The sequence below is a fragment of the Kogia breviceps genome, chromosome 19 (assembly GCF_026419965.1).
Source record: "Kogia breviceps isolate mKogBre1 chromosome 19, mKogBre1 haplotype 1, whole genome shotgun sequence".
Classification (NCBI taxonomy): domain Eukaryota; kingdom Metazoa; phylum Chordata; class Mammalia; order Artiodactyla; family Physeteridae; genus Kogia; species Kogia breviceps.
In genome coordinates, this window is record NC_081328.1 from 34,322,130 (window position 1) to 34,345,226 (window position 23,097).

The following is a 23,097-nucleotide window of genomic DNA, read 5'->3' on the forward strand; positions in this document are numbered from 1 at the left end:
GTGGAGCTAGGGCTCAGTTCTGACCTTGTGAACCCTGGTCTCTTTCCTCCAAAACTGGTAAGTCACTTCCTACTTCAAGTCTCAGCCTTCCTCATTACCCCTGGGAAGGGGTCAGCCAAGGGCCGCTAAAGGCCCTTCAACACTGACATCCTGGATTTGAGCTCTCCAGTATATAAAACATGTACACATAGGCAAGCCTTTCCAGCATCCTTGGATTAGCTCAAATCCCTGGCAGAGGAGGACAGATGAAGGAGAGTTATTGGGGCAGGGGCCACTGGCTCATTACAAAATGACCAAAGAGTGGGGTCTAGGCCAGTCTAAACACCACTTTCCGAGGCTGAGTCTCAAGGCCCCAGGGCTGGGAAGAGAAGGCACCCTTGGCACCCAGCCTGGATGTGAGCCCAGGGTGCTAAGAGCTTGGGATTTATCGCAAATCAGGTTTCTCCCTGCCTTCATCACCTTCATCACCTGTCTTTGCAGTTAACACCTGGTGTTTAAAACTATCAAGCCTCAAAGAACAGTCTCAGAGGGCCCCCATCAGATTTGAGGGTAGGTGGGAAAACAGGGAGGGGCTTTATCTGGAGAATAAAGATTACCTCTCCCTATAGAAGCCTCCAGGCTTTTTAGCAAGAACTGGGAAAGGCACACACCCTATTTTCTGTGTTCCATCCACTTTCACCTCAGTTTACCCTTTCAGAGCACAGAGAGGCTAAGGGATTTGTCCAGCGTCACACAGCTAGTAATTGGTGGAGCTAGGATTTGAACTCTGGCAGCCTGGCTCCTGCGCCAGCTTTTGGAACCACTCTATTCCAGGTCAGAGGTAAGGAAGGAACTTCCATTCAAAGACCATCAGGCAACTCCACAAAGGAAAAAGGAGAGAGAAAGAATGGCTAAATTACCCTGGGGAGATAAGTAAGGATCTGAGGATCACAGCCTGAAGAATGAAAATTAGGTTCAAACCCTTCAGTTTGGGCGTAACCCTCCCCAAAGTAACCGCCCTCCTCACCCTCCCTGCAGGTGTGATTACTGCCTCGGCAGGCAGGGACCAGGTGGAGAAGATAACAGCCATTCCCTACTCCTCTCACAGACCTGCCGGCCTGGCGCCTGACCCCAGGGAAGAAGTGAGATGCTAAAGCACTCATTGCTCCATAAAAGCTTCCTCGGGAATACTGGCAGGGGGTGTCGCCCAGGAAATAATGATCCCACTCGTTAGCCTCAGTCCTCTGAGCTCTGGGCTGGCTCCAACTGTCCTGCATCTCAAAGGTTTCACTCTTGGAAGTCTCAGGACAAGGGGGACGCAAGCATCCCAATTCTAGTCCACTCCAAGCTGCTGCTGGAGATGTTGTTGGGGGTCGGGGTGGGGAGCGTCCACTGGGCCTGACTTGGTTCCCAGCTCCTCCTCCCATCCTTTAGAAGCTGGCTTCCCCACCTGGCCAGAAGCATGGGCACAGACCCCTTGGGCTGGGACCAGTTACAATGACTCACCAAAGGGTGTGGGAGATTCTGTGCGGAACACCCAGGGGCCTGGGCCCTCCCCCAATCCACACAAGAGCTTCTGAGGACACCACCCAACCCCCCAACTAGGTGAGAGTTCTGTCTCACCCAACTTCCATAGTGAGGTTGAGCCGGGGCGGGGGGGGGGGGGGGGTGCGCTGTGGGTGGGGTGGTTCAAGTCCCAGACTTGAGCTTGGAAACCCAAGTCCCAAAGCTCCTGCTCAGAACCCAAATCTTCCCTCTCCGTTAGCCTCAGGATTGCCAGCCTCAAGATCCAGTCCTGTGGTTCCTGGCCCCTCCCTGTCCCAATATTCAGGGTTCCCAGGCGGCTTCCCACACCCCATCCCCCACGCTCTTTTGCACGTGCTAACCAGTTTATATCCCACAAAACCCACACACATCCCAACAGTGGAGAGGTGAGAGGATTCCTTTCGACAGCCCTTCTAGGCAAGGGCAGCGGGTAGTGGGAGATTGGGGAGAAGAGGAAGAGGATGGAAGGGTAGAGGGCGGGGGAGGAGGCAGAGGCTGCAGGAAGGCCTGAGATGCAGGAAGCAGCTGGGAGTGGGGGGAGGCTTTGTGCCTGAGTTGTTCTCTGGGTCCTAGGGTCCACAATGTTCATCATTTTCTGGGAACTGTGGAGTGAAGCTGTGCATCTGGATCTGTCATGGTCTAGGGGGCGGACCTTCACTCCCAGGCCCTGGCATCTGGGGAAGGGTAGAGAGTAACCCCAGGCCCCTTGTTGTGTATGTGGGGGTTGGGGGGAGCATCAAAACAGCTGCCAGGACAGGGAATGTATAGGTCACTGCCATCCTTCCCCCTCCCTCCCTACACACACTTGCACACAGTGGCCAGAATCCTTTAGGTTAGAGATACAAGCTAGAGCTCTCACTGGTGAAACTCTGGCCCCAGTCCTCCAGAATTCCTCCTCCAAAACTCCTTCTTCCTGTTTGAGAGGCAGGAGTGCTCTAGTAAGGTCATGAAGACAGGCATACCACCCCTTCTTTTCCAGCCTGGGTGCAGGGCAGGCAGGTGACAGGACACCCTCTTCAGAATTCCAGAAGGCAAAAGCCAGCTTCGGACTGCCACCTGGGTGATGAGGACCATCTCCTTTCTCTCTTCCCCTTCCTCCTCCACCATAAGGCCAGCAACACTGGGCCAAGGTTTCACGCCTTAAAGGGTGCAAAATGTTCCCTATGGGAAATTGTTAAAATGCAGATTCCAGGGCAATCTGAATTTTTTAAATTTTCAAAGTGAACTATACTAGGGAGCTCCAAGGACCTTGAAGGAAATGATCCTTTGCCCCTCCTCACTATTCTCCCTCCACACCTCGGGTAGAGGAGGGCCACACTGAGACCACAGTGGTTGGATTGCCAACTCCCAATATTTAGTGGGAGTGCGGTTATGTGGGTTGTGAAAAGCCACAGTCAGAGGTTGGGAGGGAAGGGTTGAAGTGGAAAAGCCAGCGTCTGGGGTCAGTGGAAGGCTGTGGCGAGGCACGGGCAGAGGAGGGGAATACAATCGCGTGGAGGGGAAGGGGAGGGCTCACAGGCTCCGGCCCCGGAAATCCGATCTCTTTAGGACCCAGAGGTGCCAGTCCCCAGCGGCGGCTGCGAGAAGGGCAGCCGCTTGGTCTCCGGCAGCCGCCGCTCGGGCAGAGCCAGAGAAAGACCGAGGCTCGGGGCGCGGGGGGGAGGGAGGGAGGGAGGGTAGTGCAGCAGCGGAGCGGCCCGGGCCGGCCGAGCAGCCATGGGCGCCCTGGTGCCGGGCCCCCCAAGAGCCAAGGCCCCCGGCCGGGGTTGGGGGTGCCGGGGCTACCAGCCCCGCTGACACCGCCTCGGACGATGTGAGCCGGCGCCTCCGCTTCTGCTTCGCGGGCAGGGCTCGCAGTACCAGCGGCCCCGGCCGCCGCTTTTCTAATTTGGGTGGGGGCGACCGTTCCAGGCCGCTCGGTCTTTGGTAGAGGGTCTGGCTGTCTTTGGCAGCTTGATTGGGGGAGGCGACCCACACAGGGCTCTCGGAGATTTTTTTTCCTTTTTTTTTTTTTTTTTTTAAAGCGAGGCTAACTGTTTTGGGCAGCTTGGTTTTGGGGGGAGGCTAAAAAAGGCCTTTCGGGATCCCTTTTCTCTGGGGGAGGGGGCGGTGGTCCCGACTTGGCCAGCCGCCTGTTGGAAGGGGGGAGCGGGAAGCGTGGGGATGAGAACCCGGCTCCCCCCACTATGATGAAGACGGAGCCGCGGGGGCCTGGGGGTCCCCTCCGGAGCGCTTCCCCGCACCGCAGCGCCTACGAGGCGGGCATCCAGGCTTTGAAGCCGCCCGACGCGCCCGGGCCAGACGAGGCACCCAAGGCGGCCCACCACAAGAAATATGGCTCCAACGTCCACCGCATCAAAAGTATGTTCCTGCAGATGGGCACGACGGCAGGCGCGCCGGGCGAGGCGGGCGGCGGCGCGGGCCCCACTGAGGCCTTGCGGGCGCCCGAGCGCGGCGTGCGCCTGTCGCTGCCGCGGGCCAGCAGCCTAAACGAGAACGTGGACCATAGTGCCCTGCTGAAGCTGGGCACCAGCGTGTCGGAGCGCGTGAGCCGCTTCGACTCCAAGCCCGCGCCCTCCGCGCAGCCCGCGCCGCCGCCGCACCCGCCGTCCCGGCTGCAGGAGACGCGGAAGCTGTTCGAACGGAGCGTCCCGGCGGCCGCGGGCGGCGACAAGGAGGCCGCTGCGCGGCGGCTGCTGAGGCAGGAGCGCGCCGGCCTGCAGGACCGGAAGCTGGACGTCGTGGTGCGCTTCAACGGCAGCACTGAGGCGCTGGACAAGCTGGACGCCGACGCCGTGTCGCCGACGGTCAGTCAGCTCAGCGCCGTCTTTGAGAAGGCCGACTCGAGGACCGGCCTCCACCGCGGGCCGGGGCTGCCCAGGGCCGCGGCCGCCGGGGCGCCCCAGGTCAACTCGAAGCTGGTCAGCAAGCGATCCCGGGTGTTTCAGCCGCCCCCGCCGCCGCCCGCCCCGTCGGGGGATGCCCCAGCCGAGAAGGAGCGCGGCCCCGGAGGGCAGCAGCCCCCGCAGCACCGAGTGGCCCCCGCCCGGCCGCCCCCCAAGCCTCGGGAGGTGCGCAAGATAAAGCCGGTGGAGGTGGAGGAGAGCGGGGAGTCGGAGGCCGAGGCGGCGCCCGCGGAGGTGATCCAGGCGGAGGTGACGGTCCACGCGGCCCTGGAGAATGGCAGCGCCTTGGCAACCACCGCCAGCCCCGCGCCCGAGGAGCAGAAGGCCCAGGCGGCCCCTGAGGAGGAGGCGGCGACCGTGGCGGCGCCTGAAAGAGGGGTGGGCAATGGCCGGGCCCCGGACGTGGCCCCCGAGGAGGTGGACGAGTCCAAGAAGGAGGATTTCTCGGAGGCGGACTTGGTGGACGTGAGCGCCTACAGTGGGCTGGGGGAGGACTCTGGGGGCAGTGCCCTGGAGGAGGACGACGAAGAAGACGAGGAGGAGGGTGAGCCCCCCTATGAGCCCGAGTCGGGGTGCGTGGAGATCCCGGGGCTTTCGGAAGAAGAGGACCCGGCCCCGAGCCGGAAGATACATTTCAGCACGGCGCCCATCCAAGTAAGTGAACCCCGCTTCCCGCCCCCGCGCCGCCCCTGCCACGTGCACGCAGTCGCCCCCGCCTCGCCAGCCAGCCGGGTTTGGCAGGCTGAGTCACCCAGCCCCCTTCCCAGAAGTTACCACCCTAAGGGGGGCGTGGGGGATTTCCAGCTGTTTGTCAGAGGGGGAAGATTTTTAGGCCTGAGCCGTGGTGGCCAGCTCTGACCTGCCCTCAGGTTCCTGTGCCCGCCGCCCCGCCCAGCCCTGGGGCTTACCTGCCCTGCCCTGCCCTGCCCTGCGCGGGTCCTGGGACACCTGCTTTCCCTTCCTTTCCCAGACCTTCGTCCTCCAGAGGCTGCCAGAGGCGTGGGCTTGGGTGGTGGGAAGGTGTGTCTGTGCATGTGTGTGTGCCTGTGTATCTCTGACCTCAGGAGAGCCTCCCCACTTTGGTCCTTACTCCACTCTGGGCTGGAGGGGCCTGGGGAGCTTAGAAACACCCCTGCTTTCCCCCTGCACCAGAGCTGCATAGGGGGGGGTGGAGGAGCTGGGGAAGTTCCCAAAAGGAAGGTGCAGTGGCCTGCAGCCCTTCCTCCAAAATGTCTGTAGCCCTCACCCCAACTTTACAGAACTGAAAGAGGGAAGCAGGTCTGTGAGGTTGAGCTGAGCTGGGGCCATGTGACTCGGGCCCTGTTCCCTGGGGTCTGTGCTGGGCCAGCTCCCAAGATGGGGGTACAGGGTTCCACAGGGAGCAGACACTTTCGGTGTTTTTTGAGGAGGCTAGGCTTTCCGAAGGGTACGGAGAAGAAGGGAGGGGGTGAGGCTGGGAAACCCCCAGGTGCCTGGCAGCAGCCTCCTGCTTTTGCTCTTGGCCTTGGCAGGACTCAAGCGCTCTTGCCTCATTCTCTGGGTGCCCTGAAAGAGCGATGGGAGCTGCCTCTTTTTTGGGGACTCAGCTGTGCGTACACACACCCCCACTATTGGTGATTGGTTTGTGGGTTGTGCCAGTGCCCTGAGATCCTCAGGAGAATGTGGATGGTGAGATCCCTGGGAGAATTAAGAACCACAGCTCTCCTACTACCACAGCCTTTCCTACTACCCTCCATTCTCGGCTGGCACATTCAGCCTAAAGGCTCTTTCTCACCACGCCAGGCTCAGCTGTGCCCAACTCCAAGTCTGCTTCATGGGGGTGTCCAGGCCAAGGAAAGTCCAGCCTTTACCCCTCACCAGTCAAACCCTCATCTGTTTGACTGAAGTTTCCATAACTACTCCTGGACACTGAAGCTGCCCAAGTTTCCCCTCACCTGCCCCAGCATCTGAACCTCTGTTCCTCTCCCACCTCCACCACAGGGGGCCTGAAAAGTGCTACTCCCCGCCTGGGGCAGCCCCTTTCCCCAGGCTGTGACCTCACAAGCCCTTTCCCCTACCCTCTCCTCTTCTGAAGGTGCTGGCATCCTGGAGGGAGAGAATTGAAGGTTATGGGGTGTTTCTTGGGACACTGAGAACAGAGGTGGGGACCTCTGAGGCGGTCAGGACCTCCCCGCCCCCACCACCACCGGTAGTTCTCTGAGCTGTCTGATCCCCTCAGGTGGAGTTTGGTCTTTCAGTCCTGGGCCTCTGACTGTCTATATTTGACACCTTACCCTGATTTTTGGGTAAAAAATAGCACATGATTTGGAACAGTGCTCTCTGACTCCCTGGTGACTGTTGCTCGCCTGTGGTGTGTGGTGCCGCCTTTGTGTGTCTGACTTTTGACCTTACTGGGAATTTCCTCCTCCCCCCACCCAGTTTCTCCCTCTCTTTGCCGCGCCCCCTGCATTGATACTAAGTCCAGGTCTTGTGCCCCTTGGATGACCCAATTGTTGCCTTTATGGAGGCTTCTGCTGAGGACAGATAGCTCAATTTCAGATTGTCACCTGGAGAGGGGGGACTGGGTCCAGGGCCCTGAGATAGGCTGGGCATATGGTGGTGGGCAGTGGTGAGTGGTGGTCTGGGACCTCTGAGCCTGAGGCCTGGGTTTCCTGCAGGGGGCAGGATTTGATAGGCTGAGAAAAGAGGGGAGGGCAAAGCCCAGGACAGGCTTTGAGGGTGTTATGGAGGTCACTGTGTGTGTGTGTGACATTGCATGTGCTTACACAATGTGGGTGGGTGGGGTTTGTTGACCCAGGCCACCACATAGACTGAGGGATGAAGGGACCATCTCTGCTGGAGTAGAGGGTGAGGGTCAAAGGCACTCAGATACAAAAGGGGACCAAAGCCAGTTTGCCGGGTCTAGGCACACACCAGCCCCTGTCCCGGGGCCTGGGGCATATGTGCAAAGGGGACAAAGTCTCAGTGACCCACCTGCCAGTCTCATCCCGCCCTGTCACAGGCTAACCCCCATGACCTTGGGCAGCGGACCTGGCATCTTGCACTATGTGTGGATAAGGTAGCCCGTCCCTCCCAGGAGATTGGGGCTGCTGGCCAGATGTCGGGGGCAGTCCAACTACTGCACAATCGACAAGGAGCTTTTAAGGGTTTGCGCTCAACTTTCTCTGATGCTGTGAAGTTGAGGGCAGTGAGTTAAGTGACCACATAGACTCCTCCAGCTAGGAGCCCCCTTGTGGGAGTGGTGGGGCTTCGGGGGGGTGACACCAAACCAAGGCTGGGACACAAGAGTGCCGCTGCCGGCCTGGGTGCCCGTGGAGCCTGCTCCTGGAGGAGTGGGGCCCTGGCAGGGGCCTTGGGGGAGACGGTGCCCCACTCCAGCTGCTCAGGCCTCAGGCCCAGCCATCTGATAGAGCTGCTGCCACCCTTCGTCGCCCCCGCTTGGCTCCAAGTGGTGCCAGCCTGTCGCTGCAGGCAGTGAAGCAAGAACACGTCATGGTACCCCAAATGGTGCTCATTAACCTCCCACCAGGGGCACCCTGCCTGGGCCCAGAATTAGGTACTCCTGCAGAGCCCTTGTCCTACCTTCTCTGTTCTTTGGAGGAGGGTCAGGCTGGAGAATTTCCCTTTCTGCTGAGAGACAGCAGAGGGGCACAGGGGACAATAAGGCCGGGTTCGCTGTGGACAGTGTCAGAGGCTGCCACCTTCCTGCTCTCCTTGCTTTCTGCAGGGCACTGGGCCCAGGCCTCCTAGTGCCCTGGGGATAAGGAGCGTACCTCAGAGAGCTGAGGTTCTAGAGGGAGACTGAGGCCTGGCTGTGCAGGCAAGGCCACAGGGGCTCCTCTGGCCTGCCCTTTCTCCATGGGGGTAGAGGTGGTCCTTCCTGCCTCCCTCCTCCACCCTGGCCTCCACTTCAGGTTCAGGTCAGCTGGGTCCTGGGTGCCCCTCTGCCCCTTTCTACCCCTCTCTCTCCTCCCTTCCCCCTCCCTGCGTCTCCACTCCTGCCCCCTCCCAAATCTGACATCCTCCAGCATCTCCTTCACTCTTTCTCCTCTTCCCCTCTCTACTCAACCTGTTCTGTCCTCTCTCCTGCCGTCTGCATCCATGTCCATCCTCGCCTCTGTCTGGGACAGGGGCTGTCTGTCGATCTCTCTGTGACCTGGGGACCTGGGTTCCTGAGTGTGACCGTTTCTCCGGCATTGACCTTCCTTTCCTACTCCAGTTGGCCACGCTCATGTGGTCAGAGCTGCAGGGGAGTAATGGTGTGGATGGGGCAAGGCTGTGTCCCTTTCTCTCTTGCCCCACAGTTCCAGAACTAGAAGGGCCCCCACTCTGAGCAGGGGTCATTGTGGGCTGGGGGAGGCCTCATCTCGGGGGAGAGGTCTGGGGATGGGAGAGGCCTGTGGCAGGGGGGAACGCGGTGGGTGGCGCAGCCTGCCCTTTGGGCCTCCTCTCACCAGTTTAGCGCTGGCGTTCCTGTGGGCTCCTCTGACAGGCGGCTTCCTCCCCAGGTGTTCAGCACCTACTCCAACGAGGACTATGATCGTCGCAACGAGGACGTGGATCCCATGGCAGCCTCTGCTGAGTACGAGCTGGAGAAGCGGGTAGAGAGGTTGGAGCTGTTCCCTGTGGAGCTGGAGAAGGGTGAGCCAGGCCTCCTGGGCCTCCTCCCTTGTGCCAGCTTCCGCCCTGGACCCTTAGGCACTTCCACAGAGATGTTCGGCTTCTACCTCTAACTGGGCCTCTGTCAGTGCCCCACAGCCCCACAGACTCAGCCCAGCCCAAGCTCCTACCACCACCACCCCTGTCATGCTGCACTGTGTGCTCCTGAAGTCATCAGGCCCCCCGGGAGCACTGTGGGCTGGGTCCTGGGCTGTGTGGGCCAAGCCTTGATGGGAGAGTGACGGTGGAGGTGGGGGGCAGGCGTGGGTGGAATGGTCACATCTAACTATGTTCTTATGTACAGTGAGGGGTCCGGGCAAAGAAGGGAGGGGCCGCTATAACAGCATTTAACAGGAAACCTGACCAGACTTGGGGGGATCCCCAAGGAAGTGATGCTTGAGTTGAGCTCTGAAGAGGAGATCAGGGGAGCGTGTGAATCCACCAGGCAGACCTGGTGGATTCAGAGGGTGGGGGAAGAAGGATGTGCAAACAAGGCCTTGTAGACCAGTTTTTTCTAAGATGGACCGGAAGTCTTGCAAGACTTGGGAAAGGTATTCTAGAGAGACCACACCAGGCTGTGCTGTGGGGTGAAGGGTTATAAGTGGATGGAGAGGGGCCACTGTGGTGTGGACAAGATGATGGCCATGCAGGAAGTGGATATACTTGAGAGATTCTTGGAAGGTGGGATCGGCAAGATTCGGTGGTTACTTGGCTTCCACAGAGGCTACGAGGGGGTGGGAGGAATGCAGGTGGCTCCCAGGCCCCACGAAGGAGTGGCAGACAGGAAAAGCCTGTTTGTGGGGGAAGATCATGAGTTGGATGTCAGAAGCCCGTTAGACAGGCGGGGGCAGCTATGGAGAGAGGAGTGGGTCTAGGGGGAGACAAAAGCCAGAGGTCTTGAATTATAAAGGCTGTGAGCAGGGGTGAGACTGCTTAGGCAGGGGGAAGATCATCCCCATCTTGGCTCCCTCACTGGTCTGTGGCCACCACACACCTGCGTCTGCATACAGATAGTGCTCCTCAGCACGCCCTGCTGCCCGTCTGTTCTTTGGATGGGGCAGAGGGCAGGCAGTGACCCGAGAGCATCCTAGTTGGCTTGGCAGAGAAGAGGTGGACAGAACCATGTCCCTTCCCCAGGTGTGGGACCTCCCCACATGGAGACTGCTTCTTGAGGTGAGGCCATACCTCAGTGTGAGGGTAGGGGATGGGGTGTCTCTCACTCTGTCCCCTGCAAGCCCCAGGCTGGAGCTCCTCACCCCACCCCCCTACCTGCTTCTCATCACCCTCTGCTTCACAGATTCCGAGGGCCTGGGCATCAGCATCATTGGCATGGGGGCCGGGGCAGACATGGGCCTGGAGAAGCTGGGCATCTTTGTTAAGACTGTGACTGAAGGCGGTGCGGCCCATCGGGACGGCAGGTACCGCCTCCCCTTCCCTGAGCAGCCATCACCTATGGGGCGGGCCACTGGGCGGGGCGGGGGGGCAGGCCACTACCTGTGTGGGGCTCAGATGTTCGTGGAGCACTACTGTGCCGGGTGCTGGTCCAGGCCCTGGGGGTACAGTGAACAGAACAGACGGAGCGCTCGCCCTCATGGCACTTGCACGCTAGGAGGCTGCGTGTAGGTGTTGTGTGTCCTGGTTTTGAGTGTGTGTTGGGCCATGGTGAGGAGAGTGTGGGTGTGGAGGCTCTGTCCTAGTCGGGTACCTATGAGCTTTTTTTTTTTTGTTTAGCAAACACTGAGCCTCTGACACTGTTGTAGGGCTGGTGCCAGGCGCTGGGGAGTCAGTGTTGAGGCCTTGCCCTCAGGAAGCATGTAGTGTAGTGAGGTATATGGATGAAGAGTGGATACACAGAAAATGGTGAAACAGAAAAATACAGGGTGCCACTAAAGCCTAAAACTGGAGGGCTTGACCTCTGTGGGTATCAGGGAAGTCTTCCTGGAGGAAGTGATGTTGGAGTTGAGACCCAAAGCATGAGCAAGAGTTAGCTAGGCTGAGGGAGTGGGGCATGCAAGGCATTCCAGGCAGGGCACCCGAAGCAGGCAGGTATGGCTGGAGCTAGAGACCATAAGGGGTCAGGTGTGTGGTGAGGTTGGAAGAGCCAGTGGGGGCATGCCAGGGAGGAGGCTGCTTCTTGCCTGTGTGCCTATGTTTGGCCTCTGAGGCTGGAGGGTGTGAGTTCTGTGGGTCAGAGGGCTCAGGAAGACCCCCTGGAGTTACGGGCAGCCCAGTGACCCCTCTGGAGCCTCCCTACTGTGTGTGGATTGCAGAGGGGGAGTGGGAACAGCTGTAGGGCACCCCTGGGTTATTGTAAATTAAAGGTTGATATCAGGGGTACCTTGTGGTACCTCTAAGCACAGACTCCTCCACGTGACAGAGGTGAGTGGGTGTCCATGTGAGGACTGGGGTCATGATGCTGGAGGTGGGGTTGCCTCATTCAGGGAGCTTCTGTCTGCTGCAGCCCAGGTGGCATGGCGGGCTGGGGTTGGGGGGGTCAGAGAAAAGGAAGGAAGGCCATCCCTGCTCTTTCACTTACCCCCTCGTTTGAACTTTCCAGAGCCTTTCCCATGGTCTCTTGTTGGCCGGGTGGGGAGTGTGTGTGCATGTGAGAGTGTCCCCACAGGGGGCGTGTTGGTGTGAGCTGTTCACAGTAGGCTGTCTCCTCCATTTCTGTGTGGGAGCCCTGCGAGGAGGCCTGGCACTCCGGGGGGAGGTGGGAGTGGAGGAAGGAGGTGGCTGAGGGTCCCTCCCACGCTTTCATCCCCCTCGGCGGCCAGTCTGGACCACCCCCATCTCTCTCCTTGTGTGGAGAACAAGGGCTTCCAGCACCACAGCTGGAGCGTGTTGGGGACTGTGCACCTGTATGGGGGCAGGGGGTGACCCTGTGGGACTGTGTGAACACAGGTCTCAGGCATTTGGAGGAAATCTGCGGGCTCAGGTCTGCATGGAAGTGGATGTATAAGAGGGCTGTGTGTTACGTGTGTGCTGCAGGCCCTTGCTGGTGTGCGTGGCCGCGATGAGCTCTGTGGATGTCACACTGGTCTGCCGAGTGTGGTGGAGGAGGGGAAATAGCTTGTGATTGTCATGGCAAGTGTGCTTGCCACCATTCCTGGTCCTGGATGCCTGTGTCTGGTGTGCTTGCCTGGGTCTCACTGCCCATGGGCCTGGCTGATACCTGGTCCTCTGGCCTCATGCATCTTACGCAGATAGACAAAGTACCAGGTCCCTGTGGGGACTGAGCCTCCAGGTGCTGATGGGAGGGGGGCCATGTCTACCCCAGCTCCACAGTTCGCCTCGTGACCCCCCCTCCTAACCAATGTCACCTCCCTTAGGATCCAGGTGAATGATCTCCTGGTGGAAGTGGATGGAACAAGTCTGGTGGGAGTGACCCAGAGCTTTGCAGCCTCCGTGCTCCGGAACACCAAGGGCCGTGTGCGGTGAGGCCCGGGAGGGTGGGGGCAGTGGGCAACAGGAGCAGACAAGAGGCTCATCCCTCATCTGGCCACTTTGCCCAGCTGCCCACGCCTAGTTAAGACTCTGGGTGGCCCAACTTACAGAGAAGCTTTCACCACCTCCCTGCCAGAAGGAACTGCTGTGTGCATATCCCCTGCCCTGTCTGCCTTCACATCTCTGGCCCCTGACTGCTGCTAGCCACCAGCACGCAGGCTTCAAGGCCCGTTGTCCACCATGCCTCCAAACTGGCCTCTTGGGCTTATTCTCCTTTCTCCCTGCCTGTCCTGACTCATTCATTGAAGATCCAAGACATGCAAGGAGAATGCCATCCAAATTGCAGTTTATCCCTCCCTCCCCTCTAGCCTGGTGATTCCTGTGAAGACTCTCTTCCCTGGGTCTGTCAATTAAAGGGGTTGGGTTAGAAGCTCCCTATGTTCCTCTCTGGCATAACATTCAAGGACTGCTCCCTGCCCCCTCCAAGAGGGGCACTGCCCCCAGGAAAGGGTGGTAGAGAAACAGGATGTGGGTGGCCACGGAGAGGAGGGGCTGGTGCCTGGAAGTTCCACTATTTCCTCTCCATCCTAATCTCTAGTTGCCATCATCCCGCCCCTTCCTGAAGCTCAGGGCCTTGGAGTGCACACCAGACACCCGTCTACAGCCCCAGGGTCAGCTTCGCCAATCCCCTGCCTCGTTTTCTCCCATGTGGTGGGGGAAGAGCTCCTACGCTGGCACCTCCCGAACTCCTGTCCCCTGCAGCCTAGCCTGAAGTTTGGCTGACATCTCCCCTCCCCACAAACTGGCCAGAAGCGCTAGTGGGCCTCTGCTTCTCCTGGGAAGGAAACCCAATAAGGGCCCCCTGCTCCCCCATTCATTATTAACACTCTGCAGTCTCGGGACTCAGTTCTTTCATTTCACCTCCCTGGGAGCATCTGGATGTGGAGAGGGGAATACCAGTGGGGAGGATGGTGGCATCTTCCAGCCAAGGACAGAGACAAAGGGAACGATGCTGGTGCCTCTGCAGATTTATGATTGGCCGGGAGCGGCCGGGTGAGCAGAGTGAGGTGGCCCAGCTAATTCAGCAGACCCTGGAACAGGAGCGATGGCAGCGGGAGATGATGGAGCAGAGATACGCCCAGTACGGGGAGGATGACGAGGAGGTAGGGACTCCGCCTGGCTGGCAGCGTCATTGCCCCCTGGTGGCTTGATGGAGTATTATAGCCGTCCTCTGCCTCTGCCACTTTCCAGGCCTTGTGAAGAACCCCAGAGCAACGCTCCTATCCTGGGGGAGCCCCCAATCTGAGGGAGGCGATGCAGACCTTTCCCTTAAAGAACCTCTAGTCTGATGGAAGAGTCACACCCTCTGTCTTCAGAAAGCCTTCCTGGTCCTACAAGAAAAACGTAGTTCCCTCTAAGAGCCCCCATTCTGAGGGGACCTAGTCTGAGGAAGGAGACAGTTCCAGACCTCAGGCGACCCACTGTGTGAGGGGGAAAGCAGAGGCTGTTTCTTCAGGGCTCTCAGTCTTACAGGGGAATTACCCCTGTCTTCTGGGGACTCTCCAGGCTGTTGGGGGTAGACACAAACCATGCCCCTGGGTGGCCCCCAGTCTGATGAGGGCGGCGTGAACCACACCCCTGGGTGGCCCCCAGTCTGACATGGGCAGATTGCTGCTGGCCTAGGCCCCAGTCCTCAGGGCTGAGGGAGGTTGTGGTGGGCAGGGTGCACAGCTGCCTGTCTCCCTTCGCAGACAGGAGAATATGCCACTGACGAGGATGAGGAGCTGAGCCCCACATTTCCGGGTGGAGAGATGGCCATCGAGGTGTTCGAGCTGGCAGAGAATGAGGATGCCTTGTCCCCTGTGGACATGGAGCCTGAGAAGCTGGTGCACAAGTTCAAGGAGGTGGGCAGAGGGGTCCCTGGGCTGGTGAAAGGCAAGGGCAGGCTGGTATGCAGCCCTGCAGTACTGCCTACCCCAGCCCGACCTGAGTGTCTGCGCCCCTGCCCCCACAGCTCCAGATCAAGCATGCTGTGACTGAGGCAGAGATCCAGCAGCTGAAAAGAAAGGTAAGAGCGGCGGGGAGTGGGGGCGGGGTGCTGGGGGAACGACCCCTCCACCCTCACACTGCACACGCCGGCCCTTGCCCCCCACCCACAGGTGCGTGCAGAACCAGCCACTCTGAGGTGAGGGAGGGTAGTGTTAAGAGCGCAAGCTCTGGACCCATCTCTCCACCACTCACTTGCTGCTCTGGGTCTCATTCTCCTCACCTGTAAAATGGGTTGATAACAGTGCCAACACCGTAGGACCACTGTGAGGATAAAATAGAGTAATACGCGTAAAGTCCTTAGTACAGTGTCTGACACATAATAGGTGCTCAATTAAAAGTTGCGCTATTAGCCGTCAGCACTCTAACAGCTGAACGTGGATGTCTTCACGTTCACACAGTCCCGCACATGTCCTCTACATACAACCCCAGCGGTAAACGTAAACCATCCAGAGAACCGTGCACCAGCCCCGAACCCAGGCACATGGTACCCACAGACTCACCCAGACACTGAGACACCCACTCTGCTCAGACATAACACGGGGACAATGGACCCATGCTTCACATGGCAATATCTCTGTGTCTGCTGTGTCCATCCGCTGTGAGACACAAGAAGAGTGTCACAGGACGTGCGCATTCTCACAGAGATGCTGATGCTGCCAGATGGTGCACACACGTGACATCTACAAACACACATATGTGCTATGTACAGACACCCACACAAGCACACTGGGTGCCAACACCCTCACAGGCATAGATACGCAGACTTCTGATACACAGTCTGTACTGGGTCCCTGCTGGGCCTGGGCATTAGGAGTCCCAGTTCCCTTGGGGCTTCCAGTGTGGCAGAGAGAGGCAGGGGCACATAGGGACTGTGCAGACGTGGTGCACCCAGGTACACACGTGCACTTCCATATGTGGGCTTAGACCAGCACACCTGGAGAGAGGAGAGTTTGAGGCTGAGCCCCAGGTGGAGGGCAGGGTTTAGACGACCGAGGCAGAGGAAGGGCATTCCTGGCAGGGAGACCAGCGTGAGCTTGGAGGCTGGCTTTGGAAGGAGGCCCACAGGCTGTGGCAGCTGTTCCTGTTGGGGAGAAGTGGGAGACAGCTGGACTGCCAGGGTGGGCTACGCTTGCAGTGTTCTGACACCCCGCTAAGGGCTCCAGCCTTGATTCTTTGGCCATGAGGGGGAAGGTCACTGCCGACAAAGTGGGAGGCATGAGGGTGAGCAGGACTTGAAGGCTGGCGAGCCAGTTAGAAGCCTGGGTGATGTCCTGGCAGGGATGAGCAGGGCTGCCCAGGGCACAGGCAGAGGGAATGGATAGGAAGGGTGGATTTGCGTATTATTTTCTAGGGTGAGGTGACAGGCCATGTTCCTGGTTAGATGCAGAGCATGAAGGGGAGGAACTACTGGGTGCCTTCTAAGTGCTCAGCACCATCTAGTACCTGTGATGGGCAAAAGCAGATTTGATCCTGGCCCTTGTGCGGCTTAGAGTCTGTGCACCGACACTGGTATCATGGAAGCTGACACGGGCTCTAGAGGAGAGGACGGGGTCGCTGAGCTCCTAGAGCTGGCAGAGCCTGATGCAGCCGGGCTGTGTGTGGGCTGTGCTGTCAGAGGGGAATCACGGGAGACTTCTTGGGAAGTGATGCACTAAGCAGAGGGCCTAAGGGTGAGCTAGTGGGGAATGACGAGGCAGTGGGAGGGCAGGTGTGGGCATTCCAGGCACAGGGAACGGCGAGGCAAAGGCCCTGCAGCAAGAGGGAATGTGGCAGGTCTAAGGATGTGCAGGAAGGCCCGTGTGGCTGGGACACAGAGGGCAAGGGGTGTTTGCAGCCAACGAGGTTTGAGGGGCAGGCAGTGGGGCTTGAAGCTGAGCGCTGGGGTGGCAGTGAGATGATGGCACCTTTGGATGGAGGTGGGCTAGTCAGAAAAGGAGGAATAGGCTTGTGTGGGTGGGGGCAGGGTGCCTCTGAGGAGCTGGGAGTGAATTTGGGCTGGAGATGCGGGGCTCAGTACACAGAGGTGGTGAAGGAGGTGAGTAGAGAGAGAACAGAGTCCCCAGGACTGGGCTGTGGGCGCTGGGAGGTCTGCACTGGGGTGGCCAGGGAGCTGGGAGAGGAGCCAGGATTTTTTAGGAAGCCACAGAAGCCAGGACTGCAGAGAGGGGATAGAAAGCAATGGTGACCCTCACCTGCCCTGTTCCTTTACCTCTGCCATCTCACTGCAGCCTCTGTGAGCTTGGCAAGGAAGGAATCACTCCTGCTTTACAGATGGGAGGACTAAGGCTTAAGACAGAAGTGGCCTTACCCCAAGTCACCGAGCTAATCAGCGACGACCTTGGGCCTCCAGCCTTCTAGGAGTGTGGCACGTGTCAGGGCCCCTGGCTGGGAAGGCTGAGGTTGTGGTCCCACCTCCTCCCTCTCCAGCTTTCGGTTTTCAGGCTCAGCCAAGGAGAGTCAGTAGTTGGGGGGCAGTGGGCTCCATATCTGCAGGAATCATCCAAAGACTCTGGCCCCCACCAACCCAGGGCTGTTTCTTCCTCTCAGCTGCAGAGCCTGGAGCAGGAGAAGGGCAGGTGGCGGCTGGAGAAGGCCCAGCTGGAGCAGAGTGTGGAGGAGAACAAGGAGCGCATGGAAAAACTGGAGGGCTACTGGGGCGAGGCCCAGAGCTTGTGCCAGGCTGTGGACGAGCACCTGCGGGAGACCCAGGCCCAGTACCAGGCCCTGGAGCGCAAGTACAGCAAGGCTAAGCGCCTCATCAAGGACTACCAGCAGAAGTACGTGGCTGGGGGCTGGGATTCCCGGGCCTAGGGAGGACTGAGAGGCCTGTGGTGGTGCTCCCTCCCCACCCCAGCCAAGTAGGGAGGCAAGGAGCACAGAAGTTGGAGGGCCCTGTGGTGGGGATGCCTGGGTTTGTAATGACTGGGCACCAGAGCCAACGAGCCAGGCCCCAGAGGCTTTGGGAGGAACTGGGACCTTCCGACCCAAGGAGCAGGCAGAAGCTGCCCAGGTGGAGCCAAGGACGGGGCTGAGGACCCTGAGACTCTCTGGATGGAAGCTAGACCAGACCCCTTACCCACTGTCTGTCTCCCACTGGTACCCAGGGAGATTGAGTTCCTGAAAAAGGAGACGGCACAGCGCCGGGTTCTAGAGGAGTCAGAGCTGGCAAGGAAGGAAGAGATGGACAAGCTCCTGGACAAGGTAGGCCCAGGGGTGCCCTAGGGGCAGGCAGGAGCAGCAGGTCAGCCCCCCTCTGGCACCCACCCTGTGGATCCTGGAGGGAGAGAGAGGAGTCATGCTGCTGGCTGGGAGCTCAGGGTCATGTCTCCTTCAGGGGGGCTCAAAGGGCAGGGACCATGCCCAGTGCCCAGGCCTGACTCCCTCTCCCCTTTGTTTTTCAGATCTCGGAACTGGAAGGAAACTTGCAAACACTGAGGAATTCCAATTCTACTTAACAGGAATCATTCCTTGACTGGACAATAATTAATCCCCTCCCATTGTCCTCCCTCCCCTGTCCTCAATACTTCACCCCGCCCCCTACCAGCCTGGGGACAGGTGCCCCGACTCCCCCACCCCTCCACCCCACCTCCCCCAGCTTCAGGGACCAGAGGGCCCATATTACAGGCCCCCTTAAGGTGGCCCAGGCAGACAGGTGGCTGGAAGGATGGCCTCCTTCTAGCCTTTGGGGCTGAGGCACAGAGGCCATGGGATGCCAAGGGCTGGCCTGGGTGGTGGATGGACACGAGGACCTGCAGACCAAACTGCCAGACTTTACAACCTCCAGCCTTTGTCTCTGGACTGGAAAGGGGCTGGGGGCTCTCCCAGCATCTCACCACCTGGAGGCTGCTCCCTGCTCACGGGGCTCCTATGTGGCCCCTGGGCCTCTTGACTTGAGAGTCTACCTTCTTGACCCTTCCCCGCTCCCCTGTCATTGTGCTGTTCTGTTGCATTCTGACCCTCCTGCTGGGAGGGGTTGCCTCTACACCTCTCCTCCCATCCCTGTCTGCCCTCCCAGGAGGGGTAGAGTCTACCCAGAGCCTGGAGGCTGGGCCTGGCCCTGCACTGATTTCTCATGTATCCTTCGTGAAAAGGGGAGAGTCCAGGACACCTGATGTCCAGCTCCCCCTTTTCTTGGGGCAGCAGCCCTCAATTTCTCTTTGTGCCTCTCCTCCCCCAGGTGCCAAATAGCCATAACCTCTTCCTGGAACTGTTCTGCGGCCTCTTTGGGGACCAGGTTTCCTGGCCAACCCTGGGAATGAGAGGGAGGAGAGGAGGTCAGCTTAGGGGGCCTGGTTTTAGGCAAGGGGAACATTTGTCACTGGAGAGCCAGGCCCTGTCCTGCCCTACGCAGGGCCACACCTGGAAGCCTTGTACTAACATTGCAGAGATTTCAGCCTAACCCCACCCACACCCACAGTTTTCCGATGTTTTGACTGGAGGGCAAAATTTTACTACTTTTCATCTTTTTGGAGACCAGGGCTGCCCTGCTGGCAGCCTGCTTTCTAAGTGAAATCGACTCCGTTTCCCCACTTTAACCCCAAATTGGGGCTTGGACCAAGGGAGGTGAGACCCCCCCCCCACCCCAGGTCCCCTCCCCTTTCAGATTACATCTCTCATTTTGCCTCCTCCTCATGCCCTTGCCTCAGCCTGGGATTTTGTTCTTTTTTTAAAAAACAACCCTTGTACCATCCATTTTGGCTTTTCCTCGTCCCCTGTAAATAGACCATGCCATCGATCAGTATTTCTCAGCACCCACTTCCTGCCCCCAGACGTGCGCCTACCCCCGAAGGAGCTGGCTGTCTCAGTGCCTGGGCCCATGCACTTCACCTCCTCGGCCTCAGCAGATGGAGGGGGCGGGGCTGGGTGGGCGGGGCCGTGGGGGGTGCTTCTGGTTTCTCCTGCGGGGCCACCTCTGTCCCGCCTTCCACAGGACTGCGTCTCTGTATATAATATATATATGTATGTATTGTTCCCGGTTTTGTACGGACCATGCCCTCTGTCAGGTCGTCCCCATAAAAGCAGCCCCCAGAGCCTTGCTGCCTGGTTTCTTGATTCACAGGAGGGGGTGGGGGGCAGAGATGCCAGTCTGAGCCCAGTGGTCTCCTGCTAGTGCTACCTCTGACCCCGAGGATCTTTATACTGAGAACCCTTGTTCCCGCAAACTCCGTCTGCCATCCCCCCACCCCATCCCTTCGGGGCAGGGCTGGGGTTTCTAGAGCTTTCCTTAGGCTCATCGCTTTCCTCTTTTTCAAGGTCTCTGATGGAATTCAAAGGATGGGTTAGATATAGTAAGGTGAACCCTGAGTCCCTCCCCTGAGAAGTCTAACCTGATGGGGATACCCAGCCCCTAGTTTTCTGGAGGTGCAGCTGGGGGTGGGAGATGATATGTCAGAGCAATTTTGTCCCCAGGGTTTTAGAGACTCCCTCTGGCAGTAGCCAGAGAGGCCTTAAGTCGTCCTAGACCTCTGCTCTGTGCCAGCAGGTTTGGTTGCTAACTCACCAGTTCTAATACCAATGGGTCTGGGAGTCCAGATGCCAGGGTTCCAGGGACAAACTTTAGTGAAATCCCAGGCAGAGATGAGAGCAGGGGGCAGCAGGGCCTCTCCTCGCTCTGGGAGCTGTGTGCTGTGTGTGAGAAAAACGTACAAGACACTTGTGTTCAGTGGCCCGGCCACCAAGAGGATTCTCACAGTCCCCTTTGCCCTAAAGAATGGAAGTCCCAACATTAGGGCCCTTCAAAGTCACCTTGGTGGGTCCCTGACAAACCCGAGATGAGTGGCCTCCACCAGAACTCCCAGTGGCAGTCAGCTCCTGTGGTGGCCACTTCCCTCTGGGTGGCTCTGTCACACAGTCTCCTTCATGTCAAGCCAAATTCTGGCTTCCCATAGCTTCATTCCAAAAACCCTAGTTCTACACCTCAGGGCCGTATGTAACCAGTCCAGTTCTGCCACCCACCTAAGAATCACCTGGCAACCTGGAGATGGTGGCCATGCCTCTCTAGGCATTTTCTCTTACACGTGGATCTTCCTTGGAACACTGCTGAGAAGACAAATCCAGGTGGCTGAATCCCAGGATCAGAAACCACCAAACCACAAGGTCACAGGTCATATCTCCAGAGTTACAGGTGACTTGGGCCCTGCTCAGGCAACCTGGCCAAGAAGTCCCAAGGAGGACTTCCCTGGTGGCACAGTGGTTGAGAATCCGACTGCCAATGCAGGGCACACGGATTCGAGCCCTGGTCCAGGAGGTTCCCACATGCTGCGGAGCAACTAAGCCCGCGTGTTACAACTACTGATGCCTGCGCGCCTAGAGCCTGTGCTCCGCAACGAGAGTAGCCACCGTGATGAGAAACCCGTGCACTGTAACGAAGAGTAGCCCCCACTTGCCACAACTAGAGAAAGCCCGCACGCAGCAACAAAGACCCAATGTGGCCAAAAATTAATTAATTTTTAAAAAGTCCCAAGGAGTGAAGTGGCTGGATCTTCCTGGGTGGCAAGGCAGACATGGGGGTTGTGATGAGGGCTTCTGTTGATCTGACCAAAGCAGAGCATCCAGGGTGGGGTCCTGTCCCTGTCTGTCCTGTGTATTAGGTGAGGGGCTTGTACCCCGTATGTTCCAAAAGGTGGAATCCCTTTGGAAAGTAGCCCAAGTCAAGGCCTGAGTGTCATGTGTGGCTGGGGATGGCGTGTGTAGCTTTGCGAGTTCCTCAGGCCTGAGAGGTGACTCACCTGTGAGCTATGTCCATGTTTGGGGCTATGTCAAGTGGCCATGGGCAAGCCTGTGTGAGGCGTTACCCCAGCCCTGCCCTGCCGCCTCCCCAGTTCTTAGGAGCTTGCGTGGGTTTGCCACAGCCCCAACATTTGCCACAAGGGAGGGAAATCAGATGAGGGGAGTTTCCCAGCTCCCAGAAGTTTAAGAGGTCCTCCTGGGTCCTATGGTCTATAGACACCCTCCCATAGAATGTGCCCCCAATATTGACATTACATACCTATCATCTCCCCACTCCCTACAGGGGCTATATAATCAATCCCCCACTCCAGCATACCACCCAGACTTCACCAAATCCCCACAAACTGTATTTCCCAGACACAGCCCCAATAAGACCTCCAGAGTCACCACTCCCCAGATCTCCACAGTCTAGCCAGAAACCCATGGCTGCCAGCAGATTCTAGACACCCAGAGATGCCAAAACTCCCACGACCTCATTGGATCTTCAGCCCCTAAAGGTTATGAATTCTCTCCTTACTCATGGTCCCAAGACCATCCAGGCTCAACATGCCACCTCCCAGAGCCCCTCAGAGACCTGGGACTGCAGAGACTTTGGCCATCAGGGAAGTCTGTCCCTACAGACTGCACACTGCTCCCCTGAGCTCTGGACACCCTTGCCCAACCTCACCACTTGCTCTTGAACAAACAAAGGGGGTAACAGAAACACCTACCTCATGGGTTTATCGTGAGGGTGACGTTAATCATCTGAGAAAAGTGCCTAGCACAGTGCCTGGCACCCCCTGTACCATCTCAGGACCGTAGCTAGCTGTCGATTATTGTATTCTCTCCCCTGGCTGGCCTGCCACCACCTCCAGCTCACCAGGTCCAAGTCTGACCTCATCCCCCCACACCCCCTCCACCTACAGGGCCTCAAGCCAAGACCTGCAGTCATCTAGACCCCTCCTTCTCCCTCTGTGGCCAGCCAGTCCCCAAATCCTGTCAATTTCTGCAATTCTACATCCTTAATATTCATGATCATGATCTTTGATCTTCGTGCCCACTGCGGTCACCTCTCAACAGCCTCATGAGTGGTGCCCCAGCCTTCAGGCAGCCTTCTCCAAAGGAGCGAGGGGTTCTTCCTAAAATGCAAATCAGAGCCCCTCACTCCTCTGTTACTTTTCCCCCTATGGCTGGTAGGATAGAGTGCAAGCCCCCACCCCACCCCTCCATCCTTCATCTTCCTCTTCTTTCCTCCCTACCTCCACAAGTCCCACTAGCACTTCTACCCTGGCCTGGTCTGCAGAAGTAGCCAACAGGTCACCTCCTCCAGGAATCCTCCTGGATCACTTCCACACACAGCCCCCGCCCCGATCCTCACCCGCCCCCAGGCGAGGCCTGGCTCCCTCTGGTGTGCTCTCCCCGCGCTGAAGTGTCCTCTGTGAACCAAGGCTCCAGGCACCCGCTCTCTCGAGAGCCTCCCCCTGTCCCCCTGACAACGCTGCGAGCCACGACGGCCCGGACCAGGTCGGCTCTGTTCTCAACGGTCCCCTCGGGCCTCGGCGCATCCGACTGCTCTGTGGACGTCTGTTGAATGGATGAATCAGGAGCCCTCACAGGCCTTGCAGAGGAGGCAGAAGCCCCGTAGGTCCTAAGGTGGGGCCGCATCTCCGTCCGCTCACACCCGCCCCGACTCCCGCGGGCCGAGGAGTAGCGGTAACTAGAATCCCCTCGCCCTGCTCCGCCAGCCGGGGCCGCCTCCTCCCTCCCACGGGCTCCCGCTGCCTCCGCCCCTCCCTCCCTCTCT

The 23,097-nt window shown here is 58.7% G+C and overlaps 1 protein-coding gene across 1 annotated transcript; it reads left to right on the top strand.

Annotated features, from left to right (window-relative positions):
* Window positions 1-3,612: 3,612 nt before the first annotated feature.
* On the top strand, window positions 3,613-19,615 carry PPP1R9B (protein phosphatase 1 regulatory subunit 9B). Its single transcript, XM_059046566.2, has 10 exons — window positions 3,613-5,084; window positions 8,939-9,071; window positions 10,387-10,507; window positions 12,422-12,526; window positions 13,564-13,699; window positions 14,288-14,440; window positions 14,551-14,604; window positions 17,133-17,362; window positions 17,690-17,786; window positions 17,987-19,615. The coding sequence occupies exons 1-10, from the start codon at window positions 3,711-3,713 to the stop codon at window positions 18,038-18,040; spliced, it is 2,457 nt and encodes an 818-aa protein (XP_058902549.1). The 5' UTR covers window positions 3,613-3,710; the 3' UTR covers window positions 18,041-19,615.
* The last annotated feature ends 3,482 nt before the right edge of the window (window positions 19,616-23,097 follow it).